Source organism: Fulmarus glacialis, unplaced genomic scaffold (genome assembly GCF_000690835.1).
Source record: "Fulmarus glacialis isolate BGI_N327 unplaced genomic scaffold, ASM69083v1 scaffold7498, whole genome shotgun sequence".
In the NCBI taxonomy this organism is placed as follows: Eukaryota; Metazoa; Chordata; class Aves; order Procellariiformes; family Procellariidae; genus Fulmarus; species Fulmarus glacialis.
This window is the reverse complement of record NW_009228881.1, coordinates 53,862-64,825: the sequence shown is the minus strand read 5'-3', so window position 1 is coordinate 64,825 and position 10,964 is coordinate 53,862. Positions and strand designations below refer to the sequence as shown.

The 10,964-nt window shown below is 37.4% G+C and overlaps 1 protein-coding gene across 2 annotated transcripts in view; it reads left to right on the top strand.

Moving 5' to 3' along the window:
• The window catches only part of ANXA11 (annexin A11), a 13,875-nt gene extending 2,911 nt beyond the window's left edge, over positions 1 to 10,964 (top strand). Inside the window, exons 4-15 of one of the 2 annotated variants that reach the window (XM_009583639.1) lie at positions 12 to 207; positions 731 to 818; positions 1,222 to 1,316; positions 1,755 to 1,868; positions 3,053 to 3,143; positions 3,266 to 3,345; positions 3,504 to 3,560; positions 4,468 to 4,561; positions 5,330 to 5,425; positions 7,992 to 8,050; positions 8,636 to 8,758; positions 10,881 to 10,964. In XM_009583639.1, coding sequence (XP_009581934.1) covers positions 12 to 207; positions 731 to 818; positions 1,222 to 1,316; positions 1,755 to 1,868; positions 3,053 to 3,143; positions 3,266 to 3,345; positions 3,504 to 3,560; positions 4,468 to 4,561; positions 5,330 to 5,425; positions 7,992 to 8,050; positions 8,636 to 8,758; positions 10,881 to 10,940 — 1,153 coding nt within the window. In that variant the 3' untranslated portion in view covers positions 10,941 to 10,964. Of the gene's footprint in view, positions 208 to 730; positions 819 to 1,221; positions 1,317 to 1,754; positions 1,869 to 3,052; positions 3,144 to 3,265; positions 3,346 to 3,503; positions 3,561 to 4,467; positions 4,562 to 5,329; positions 5,426 to 7,991; positions 8,051 to 8,635; positions 8,759 to 10,880 lie in introns of both variants that reach the window. The other variant, XM_009583638.1, reaches the window with a different exon arrangement.

Here is a 10,964-nt window from a genome sequence, read left to right as displayed (position 1 = left end):
ATGCCAGCTTACCCAGGATACCCAGCTGGCGCTGTGCCAGGCCAGCCCACACCACCGCCTGGTCAGCAGCCTGTGAGCTATCCAGGACAACCACCAGCAACTTACCCAGGCCAGCAGCCCATGCCAAATTATCCACCAGGCCCAGCTGTGAATCCTTCTATGCCCTCTTACCCAGGAACTACAGGGCCTACGGTCTCTCCTGTAACAGTAAGAGCATTCAGTGCTTTTGTTTTGAGATGTGACCATGTATATGTTTCTCTGCATTTTCTTTGTGTATATAAGTGTAAACCGACTCTAAAATTGAAAAGAAGGTCATGAAAAGAAGATTGACTAAAGAGAGAAATGGATCCTTTCCAAAGCAATATAGGCTCGTATGACTTGAAACAAATGCTGTCTCACCACATTATCCAAGAAGAAAGATTTGACGTGAATTCAAATTTAATGAAATTTGCCTTTCCTAGCTTAAAAAGTATTGCCAGTATATACAGTTTCATCAAACTTTCATTAATTGGACAGCAGATTTAATATCAGTGAACCTTCTTGACCTTGCATTTTCTCATCATTTGGGTATAGAAATGAACAAATTGTTTATAGATGGGGTTTTTTGAGTTTTCTCTGTTACTTTTCTAACAAAAAGAAAATTGGTAACAGTGATCATCTTTCCTAAGTAGTAAAACACAATCTTTTACTGATTAACACTAATATGCAACTCAACTTGGTCTGATTTTAGCATGGAAACCGTGGCACAATCACTGATGCACGGGGATTTGACCCTCTGAAGGATGCAGAAGTCTTAAGGAAGGCCATGAAGGGATTCGGTGAGCAGTCTGTGGTTTTACATTTCAGTTGAAAGTAGAACTGCAGCTTTGATTCAGCACTGATCTTTCTCCATTGTTACATGTGTACTGAGTGGGCTAGTTCACATGTGGTTGTCCGTGGTTATCAGAAGAATTATTCATGTAGGCATAAACAACGCCATGGTATTTGGTATATATATCATTGGTATTTGGTTTTGTTTTTTTTTTTTTGTATTCTTACTGTGTTTGTGATTGGGAGTAGAGCTTGAAGTTCTGTGGTTGTACACAAGAGGAGATACTGTGGATGAATTAAAGGCATACATGTCCTTCAGTTGGGTTTAGAAAAGGTAGGATCAAATGGAAACAGCGCTGAGTCCTCACATGACGTGCGTGCTCATTTTGTGGTGTTTGTGTGCATGTACAGGAACCGATGAGCAGGCTATTATCGATTGTCTTGGAAGTCGTTCAAACAAGCAACGTCAGCAGATCATCCTGTCCTTCAAAACAGCTTATGGAAAGGTAAATACATCATGAGAACACAAAGAAGAAGAAATAAGAGCCTACATTCCTTCACTGGAAGTCCGAAGACTTAGTGTTTGGAAAAAAAGATTGGAAGTTGCTTAAGGAGAAGGTGGTTTACATGTCATAGCCTGTTTAGGGTTCTGCTTTTACCGACCCTTGACTTTTTCATACAGTGTTTCAGATGAAACATACAAAGCAGTTTCTTTGCTAAATGGTTACTTTGCCTCTTCAGTCTGTGTAGTGTATTTAATTGGATCTTACTTATCTAGATGTACATGTTACATTATGTTGATTTTAGTGCTGTTAAGCTTTACTTTGAAGATATATTTTTGATGCTTACGCATAAAGGATTCTAATTGAACTCCACAATTTTGGGGCTTACATTTGTCAGTTTTGGTCTTTATGCATTTTTTCCTTGTTTTTACTTCTCATTAGGATTTGATCAAGGATCTCAAGTCTGAGCTATCAGGTAACTTTGAGAGGACAATCTTAGCAATGATGAAGACACCTATCATGTTTGATGCTTATGAAATCAAGGAAGCTATAAAGGTTTGTGTAGGAGATACAGATTTATAAGATAGAGGAAATATTTGAGCCGATAAAATTTTCGGTACTCATTTAAAAGCTTGAACTTAAATTCCCTCCTCTCCATCCACATACTCAACCCATTGTTTGACTGATCTGTACTCCGTTTCTTGGAGGCATATGATAGTAAAATTGAGAAATGTTATTCCCATAGGTTAAAGATAAAGACTGTTTAATAGGTTTGTGTTGTAACAAAAATATATTAATAAATCAATACACAAAAAAAGGCAGAAACCAAGTTCTAACAGTCTCTGCAGTTCAGTTATTATGTAGTCTTGAGTAAGCCACTGAGGCAGCTCTCTTCTAAGCCAGCTACTGCACGGGGCACATTTGTTTCTGGGTTTTTGCGTTGAGCTATGGGGGCACATTTGTTTCTGGGTTTTTGCGTTGAGCTATGATGGGACTGATAATAAAACCACTCAGCTTAGAGTTTCCAGTGACTCCATGCTCAAGAATAGTTCAGAAAACTGGGTTCATAAAGATTTTGAGCAGGGTGTACCTTCTCTTTATCTTTTCCCCCACCTCAAAAGTGTATTTTCCTAGCCCGTGCTGAACCTTTTCTAAAATATTATGGAAGTATTGTGTACTTTCTCTTTAAAGCAATCAGACTATTTTATAAACATCTAGGTTTTAAAAATAAAACCAGGTCAAACATTTGTATGTCAAGACAATGCTTAAATGAAGGTGAAATAAATATTTCCATTACCGAGTCAGTATGTATGTTTACATGTTCTTTGGCCGCAATTTTAAACTAGCTAGGAGGATGAAATAATATTAGCTGTATTGTAATTGCAACTGCTATCTATTAGTTAGTGAAAGTTACTTATTAGAATTAACAAATTGATCTTTAATGGTAGAAAAAATTGATTCTTAAAATGCCTAAAATCTGGTGTGAAGGACGACATTTTAAAATGAAATTTTGTTTTAATTATTATTTTTAATTATCTGTTCAATTTGTATCTTTAATACATATCCATGTCTTGGAAACATGTTATAAGTAGCATTTAAATTACTTGCTTTGACTTCTCCTTTAACAAGATTATATTCTGAATTGTATTTTGTTGTATAATTTTATTACATTTCTTTTATACTAGGTTGTAGAAGATGAGAATCTGAAGGGTGTGTTTTCTCCTTATGCTTTGTTTTAGGGTGTTGGCACAGATGAAAATTGTCTCATTGAAATCTTAGCTTCTCGCAGTAATGAGCATATTCAGGAGCTCAACAGGGTCTATAAAGCAGGTTAGATTTGTTACAGTTCTATCAAAATTTTATTCCTTTTCTTCCTTAATCACTGACTGACAATATGAATTTAGGAAATGAGCAGGGGTGTATGATGATTCATGACTGTGTCTCTCTTCCAGAATTTAAGAAAACTCTGGAGGAAGCAATAAAAAATGACACATCTGGACACTTTCAGAGGCTTTTAATTTCACTTTCTCAGGTACTTACATGCCGGGATTTTGGCGTTTGGGTTTTGTGTGTGTGTTCATAGGGTTTGTTTTTTTGTTGTTTGGTTTTGTTGTTCTGTTTTTTCTTTTAAAAAAAAAAAAAAAAAAAAAAGCCCACCAGCAACACTTCCGTATCTTCAAATTCTTTCAGGGAAACAGAGATGAAAGTACAACTGTTGACATGTCTCTTGTCCAAAAAGATGTGCAGGTCAGTAGAAATTCTTCATCATTTCTAAGTACAGTCAACTCAATACACTGAAATTTGACTCTGTGATTTCTGTTTACTCTTAGTTTTGGACACTTTGTGACTTTACCTGACGTAGTGCTTACGTTTCAGTGGATGGAAGTGATATGAAAATCCCTGACAGAGCATTAAAGCCATGTTGCTCCATTACAGAGACGAAGCTCTTGGGAATAGAGTCCATAGGGGTTTTTTTATTTCTCATTCTGTCAGCTCTCTGGCTTTTCCAGGGTGACTGTTGTTGGGTGACTCCATTGTGCTGCTTATTAAGGGAATGATCCAAAGAGATTTGAGGTGATATGTGTGTGGATTAAATTTTAATCTATTCAACACCTGCATTAGCCTTTACCTGTTATTTAAGGAACTCTGGATTTTTGTGGCAAATAAGGCAGTTGGACCTAATAACTCTTGCCCTTTTTTTGTGTGTTCCATTTCACCACATAGCGAAGAGAAAACCCTGAATCGTTTTAGCACGCTACTGTCATATAAATAGTAATGTAATTAGTATGCCTTAGCCAAAAGACGAGAACATCCTAGAACATACCTAGAGGTCTAGGGAAAAAAGCTAGACATAAGCCCTGTTAGGAAGCACAGTTTTCAGGTACTTTTTAAACAATTTTCCCCCTTTTAGTAATCTGGAGCTCTTGTGTTTGAGCACTTACGTATCAGTAAGCTAGGAAGACTGCAAGCATAGCATATTGTAGGAAGGTTAGAAGTAGTTGCTATTTATTGCTTGCTCCTGTTTTCCAGCAGTACATAGACTAAGAAATAAGTATAAAAGGAGGAGAGGCTGTAAGGAAGCAGATCTGTAACTCAGCTTTTCAGCCTGACTGCTTTTCTGAGTAATGAAGTGTGAATTCACTTCTGTGTTTAGGAGCTATATGCAGCTGGAGAGAACCGTCTAGGAACTGATGAATCCAAATTCAATGCCATTCTGTGCGCAAGAAGCAGGGCCCACCTCAGAGCAGGTAATGGTGTCCTCTACATAAACAGTAACTTGATTATGTTGTATGTGATGGTAAAAATTTACAACACTGCTCTGTGCCTGAATTTCCCCCATCCATAAAATGAGTGTAGAGATACCTCAATGAAAAGCAGGATGAATTCTGCTGAGGGAAGGGGTACACAAGAGCTGCACATTATGATCATCTTTCTTAAATATCAGAGCAGGTAGAGGTCATACTTGTTCAAACGTTTCTCTGATAAAAGAATTGAAAAATTAGAACTGTTTCAATTTTGCATGGTTGTGTGTGCACAAGATACTTGCAATCCTTCCCTTCCCCTTTTTCCCCTTTTACTTGCTAGTGATTAGGTGTTACATCAGTCTATAGTGGTGGAAATGTTTTAATAACTACGTAGAACTCTTGAACATATTGAGGCACTTATATGGAAAGGAAAGGGATGGGTGTGTGTGTGAGAACCTGCATGTTTTCTTCTTAATTTTATTGACACCCAAAGCTTTCCTAGAAGAATTTTCACTATTTCCCTTACAGTGGTTTCTTGGTCTAGCCCTTTAAAAATAAGGACAGAACTAGATAAGCTAGAAGGAGCATGATGACATGTAAATGGAACAATATAGTTGATAACATAGTATTCGTCTTTGAGATGTTAAAACTTGTGTAAGTATACTGTAGTACCACGTTGAGAAGTGCGATTGAAATGAAGCCATCCAGCATGCACCAGTGCCACCTCTTTTTGTGAGGCTGACTCCTGAAATCTTTCTCTTCCATTAACAGTCTTCAGCGAGTACCAGAGGATGTGTAACCGGGACATTGAAAAAAGCATATGTCGTGAAATGTCTGGAGACCTGGAAAAGGGCATGCTGGCAGTAGGTATGTGTTATCTTAGCAAGTTTATTCCTGGTATTCCACTACAACTGGCTGAGGTGGTGGCGTCTGTGACTCCAGCTAAGGATGTTCTTAGTAATAATTCCAGTTTTCTGTTTTTTATGTTGAGCTATCTGTGAAGTCGCTTGTGGTTAGCAAAGCAGGGCACTTAATTCACCTCACAATGACAGATGAAGCTTTTGCTTCAGGCAGCTGCAGAATTTAAATTACACATGTTAAAGTGGGGAGAGATTATTAACTGTACTTGGCATTGTTTTAAGAAGTGATTCTAAGTTGTACCAACCTCTGAGTCAGTGAGAATGGAATATTTGCAACAGCTTTGGAAATCAAACAAAATTATAGACATTAACCCTCTAATTAGTTACCTCTACCTCTCTTTTTAGTAGAAAGAAAACTTAAATTTGATTGCAAATGGGGTTATTTTTTCCACATTTCCTGTGGTTACAGCTTTGTTAGGTCTTTGTTTTTAAGTGCCTCCAGTACTTCTGAAGAGTAAAGACTCTTGCCTCAGGTCTACTATTGTCCCTTGGGAGGTAGTCATTAGTTTCCATGAGGTTGGGACAAGGCCTCAAATTGTTGTGCAGGAGTTTTGTTTGGAAGGTTTTATTCTAGATAAAATTGTGGACCTCTCTCTTGTCTTTTGTCTCTCGTCTCTTAGAAAACACTGCTTCTTTACATCTCCATTTCTTTTTCTGTTTATTACTGTGAATTTGCTGGGGTATCTAGAGCTGCTACTTTAAAAGTGTTGTTCTTTGGTTTTGAATATGGTAGGGACTAGAAAAGTGATGTAACAAAAAAACCCTCCAAAAAACCCAAATCCAAAAAATCACCTACCGAAATAAATAGCAAAAATGTACTTGCATCGCTTGGAAACAAGATGGGAGAGGACATTTGACTCAAATGCAACAGATTTTTTTCATGGAAATTTCTAACAAAATCTTGCAAAATGGGAATCAATTTTAAAAGCATCATTTTTTTCACTCCTGTCTTGTGCATATGTGAACTATATAACTATTATTCTTACTCTGTTTGGCCAAGCTGTCACTATAGTGGCCTTTTAATGACCCAAACTGGGTCCAGCTCTGTTGGTGTGATACATTTGCAGACCTTTTCCAGGATTCAGATTTTTTTTGCCTCAAAAAGTATTGTTAGAAAATCCCGAACTTAGGGATAAGAAATATTTCCTAGTGTTTGTAGAAAAAGATCGCCTTGGTAAAGAAACTGTACTGTCGGAGTTTGGAAGTCCTTTGACTTCATGGAGCTTTGCAGTCGCTTGACAGGTCTCCATGTAGATACAGATTCAGAATTGGGACTGTAGCTTGCAAACAAGTCAATAGCCTTTTGAACAAGAATTGTTGTTAATATTCACTGAATAACTCCTTTATTGAATAGATTTTGGTTTGGTTTTTTTTATTTATATGTATATATATGTATATACACACATATATATCTATATCAGTCAATGATGTTAGCATCATTTGTTCTGCAAACCTTATTTTCAGGAAAAAAAGGTTTTCTAATTGAAAATATTTAATTTTGCTTTCTTTAAAGCTTTCTGGATTGTACAACTGGTAACTTACAATAACATCTTCAAACATCTTAAAGTGCAAGTGTGTTGTTTTAGCTGAATACAGTGATAAAGAAACATGCATTTCATTTGTCATTCATTTTTGAATGGTATTATACGTATCATTGACAATTGTGTGTGGTGAACTGCTATCTCTCATCTACATTTTCCTATTCAGAAAAGTAGTTTTTCCTATATAGAAAGTGTGCTGCTGTGAAAACGTATTTAGGTTTACCCCTTTTGTTCTGTATTGATTTTAGGTGATTGCTTTTGACACCTTCTTGTGCTATAAAATATAAGTCAGGTGTGGTTTGTTTTCTGTGTAGTTTGTCACAGACTGCATGAGTTTTTACTTTTAACCAACACAGGATCATTATGTAGATTTTAATTCTGATGAGTGATGGAGGATAACAGTGATGTTATCCTGATTAACATGACAGAATTTTTCAGGAGTCCTGGTGAACTTTGTGGCTAAAAGAAAAAGTGTAACTAACTTCAAAATAAGGGTGAAGTTTCAGTCGTAGGTGGCTTCCCACCTTGTATTAGGGCAGGACTTGAATTTGTCATACCTTACAGATGCATAGCCTAAAAATTCTTAAATTAGGAAAAAGCCAGGAGCACCACTAACTATGTGTTCCTTCAAGCCTTCTGCCCCCTCCCCATCCCCTCTTTTCCCTTCATAAGCAAGAATCTGGTCATTAGACTTTAAAGATTTATTATGGCTGCTTCACGCTAGATGGTTTCTAGTGACAGAAAAGTTTGCTTTGAGACATGAAGTGTAGTAGGTTCTTTAACTTTATTGCAGCTACTGTTTGGATTAAAAATCATTTCAGTGACTAACTGAAGGAGTGGAAGTTGCATTGTATCAAGTGTATGTTTATGTAAAATTAAAGCATGTGACTATCTAGGGTAAGCTCAGAAAATGACTGTAATTTCTGCTTGAGGAGGAATACCTGATTACTGTAATACCGTTTCTTTTTGCAGTTAAGTGCCTCAAGAACACGCCGGCTTTTTTTGCAGAGAGATTACAGAAAGCTATGAAGGTAGGTGCCTGTGACAAGATACATAAACTTACAGTGTGGGTTTTTTTAAAATGCTTGTACAGCTCATTGGAATTAATTGTTCCGCTGAAAGTATTACATTTTTCAGTGGTCAGATGACTAACAAGATGCAGTCATTATTATGAAAGACTGGAAAAATCTAGCTTATTTCATCCACTTAACAAAGAGATGCATACAACCATACCTTAAACAAAGAAAGTCTTCACTTGTTAAAACACAAATATGCTTAAGACTCATTGAAATTGATATCTTTTAAGTAGCTGAAATAAATAAATAGGCCATTAAACTCATCAAACTTTCCTGACCCCCTGTCCTGCTGATACCCACCCTTTTTTTCCCCCTAACTGTTCTTGTGCAGAGAAATGACTGTTAGTGTCCTACTAACTAATTTAATTTATTAAAGCATGATAGGCCAAATTCTGTCCAACCTTATTGAAGTCAATGGGGTTATGCTAGTAAACAGCCATTTGTGGGGTGACGATTTCTCTTATTTTTTTTCCTAGTGCTGTATCATCCAGCGTTTCCACACACTATTAATACATTATATTGTTGTTTTTTTTGTTTCAGGGAGCGGGAACAAAAGACAGAACTCTGATTCGAATCATGGTATCACGCAGCGAGGTTGACCTGCTGGACATACGTGCAGAATACAAGCGGATGTATGGCAGATCCCTCTACACAGATATCACTGTAAGACTTGGAGAGTTTATCTTCCTTGCCATGACATCCTTTCTGCTAGCAGAAGATAGATCCTTACACTGAATAGCTATTAACTGCACTGAGTGGCTGTGTTTGGTTTACTGCATTTGTCAGAGAGTGAACACTGAAGTGCCAGAGAACAGACAGCACTTGCTTTTGCATGGGGGCTAGATGAGCTAGAGATGGGAAGGAAGCCAACAGACAAGGAAGGACAGGGGAATTGGTCCAGAGGAGTTTCAGAGACCTGGTTTTAAGCCTGGTCTCTGTCCCAGTCTCTGTACGTGCTCTTGTAGAAACCACTTAGTCCTCCAATGGAGTAACGATGGTCTTCTACCTCCCATGTGTGTTGAAAGAACGTGAAGTTCCTAATTTGCTTTTAAAAGATTGCCTCCTCTTTCTTTTCAAAGTACAGCATTTTGGAAATAGACTAAACTTCAGATTCTTTAGCAGTTGATCCACCCTACTACTGCTGTTAACACCTGTAGCCACAGTCAAGAGGATGCCTGGCCAATGGGGAGGGCAATAAGAGCAGGAGGAGAGCGAGTGGTGCCACTTTCATTTACCTGGTAATGAAGGTGCCAAATCTGTTAAGCCCCTATTTATTCCTTCTGCTGTTGACACTGAGGGGCTGCAACTTGGTGGTGTTTGGAAGGAATCCTGCAAAGATAGTGCGTGCCAAAATGTCTTGATATGAGTCTTCTGCCTGCAACTATGTGGTCTTTCTGCCCATGCGCCACAGAGGATCACCTAGCAGAAGCTTTTTCCAAGAGTGTAACTCTGGAGTGAAGATGTACTTCTACTACAGTAGTTACATGCCCTGTAATGTGTGAGTAAAAAACAGTGAGACATTTGGAAAAGCTGTACGTATCTCTTCTTTTTTTTTTCCCCCCTCTCTTTTGATCTGGCATTAAAATAATTTTACTGTTCAGAAACAGGAACAGGCCACTTTTTTTTTTTTTTTCCCCCTTCTCTTTTGATCTGGCATTAAAATAATTCTACTGTTCAGAAACAGGAACAGGCCGTACCCATTTAATGGGCTGAACTTACTCAGAACTTGGTTTCGGTGAATATGGGGCATGCATGTGCAGTTATGTGTATGTAAACTCTACTTCTTTTTTCTGTAAAAGTAGAGCTGAAAACATCCTTGGAAAGAAAGTTCTTAATTATTCTCTCTTTTTTTTTGTAAGTGGACAGCAGTTCTTTCCTTTCAGCGCATATATAAACAGGAATGTTTTATGTTTTGCAGATTGTGCTTTACACATGCACAGGATTTTTCCTGATCTTTGAAGTGTCTTTTTGTCACTATTGTAATAATTTTTATCTGGACAAAACAGTTTTCAGTCATACCCGAAGATGAAGGATGAGATAAATGCACTAACTGAAACTGTTCTGTGAAAAGGATTGTGAAGCCTCATCAACCAAAACTAGTTAATGAGCAGCTCCCAGGGAGTACTGTTTACTTGTAAGAGCACCAGGCAAATCTCAGCTAGCAGGGCCTTCTGTGATTAATTGCATGTTTGTGTGTGCCTCCATACTGACTTTCACTGCCCCCAACATGAAAGAGATGTTCTCTAATTGTGGGAAAAAACCCCTTAGATCTTTTGATATCAGGGCATTGTTTTTAATGTTTGAACATAATAAAGAGTAAACTTTCACTTGCTGCCCCTGGAAGAATATCCACATTGACTGCAAGGAAAAGGACTTCTGTATTACTTCTTCCATATTTTCATACCTTTTGCTGGAAGACAGCTTTTCAGTGAGAGTTTTTTATTGAACTATTCCCCAGTAAGTAGTTGAACCTGTATACCAAATTCAGTTTACTAAAGAAATATATTCTCTATGGACACTTTTGGTTCCAGTTCTGGAAGGAGCAGATTTTACTTGTATTAGAGTGTTTTCTAATTAGCAGGCTTTTTAATTTTTCCTTTTTTTCCTCTTTTTTTTTTTTTTTTTTTTTTTTTTTTTTTTTTTGAATGAGGTTAACACCTGCTTTCTTTCAGCCCTGGCTTCATCTCTTTTGGTCATTAATGTCATGTTTAGGATGCTTACCCTTCTTTTTCCTCTATTTCAAAGTGTAAGTCTTCAACTTTTCTTTTTCTGGGTTTCTTTCCAGGGTGATACTTCAGGAGACTACCGGAAAATCCTACTCAAGTTGTGTGGTGGAAATGACTAAATGGAGCATTGAGCTTTTCTTAAA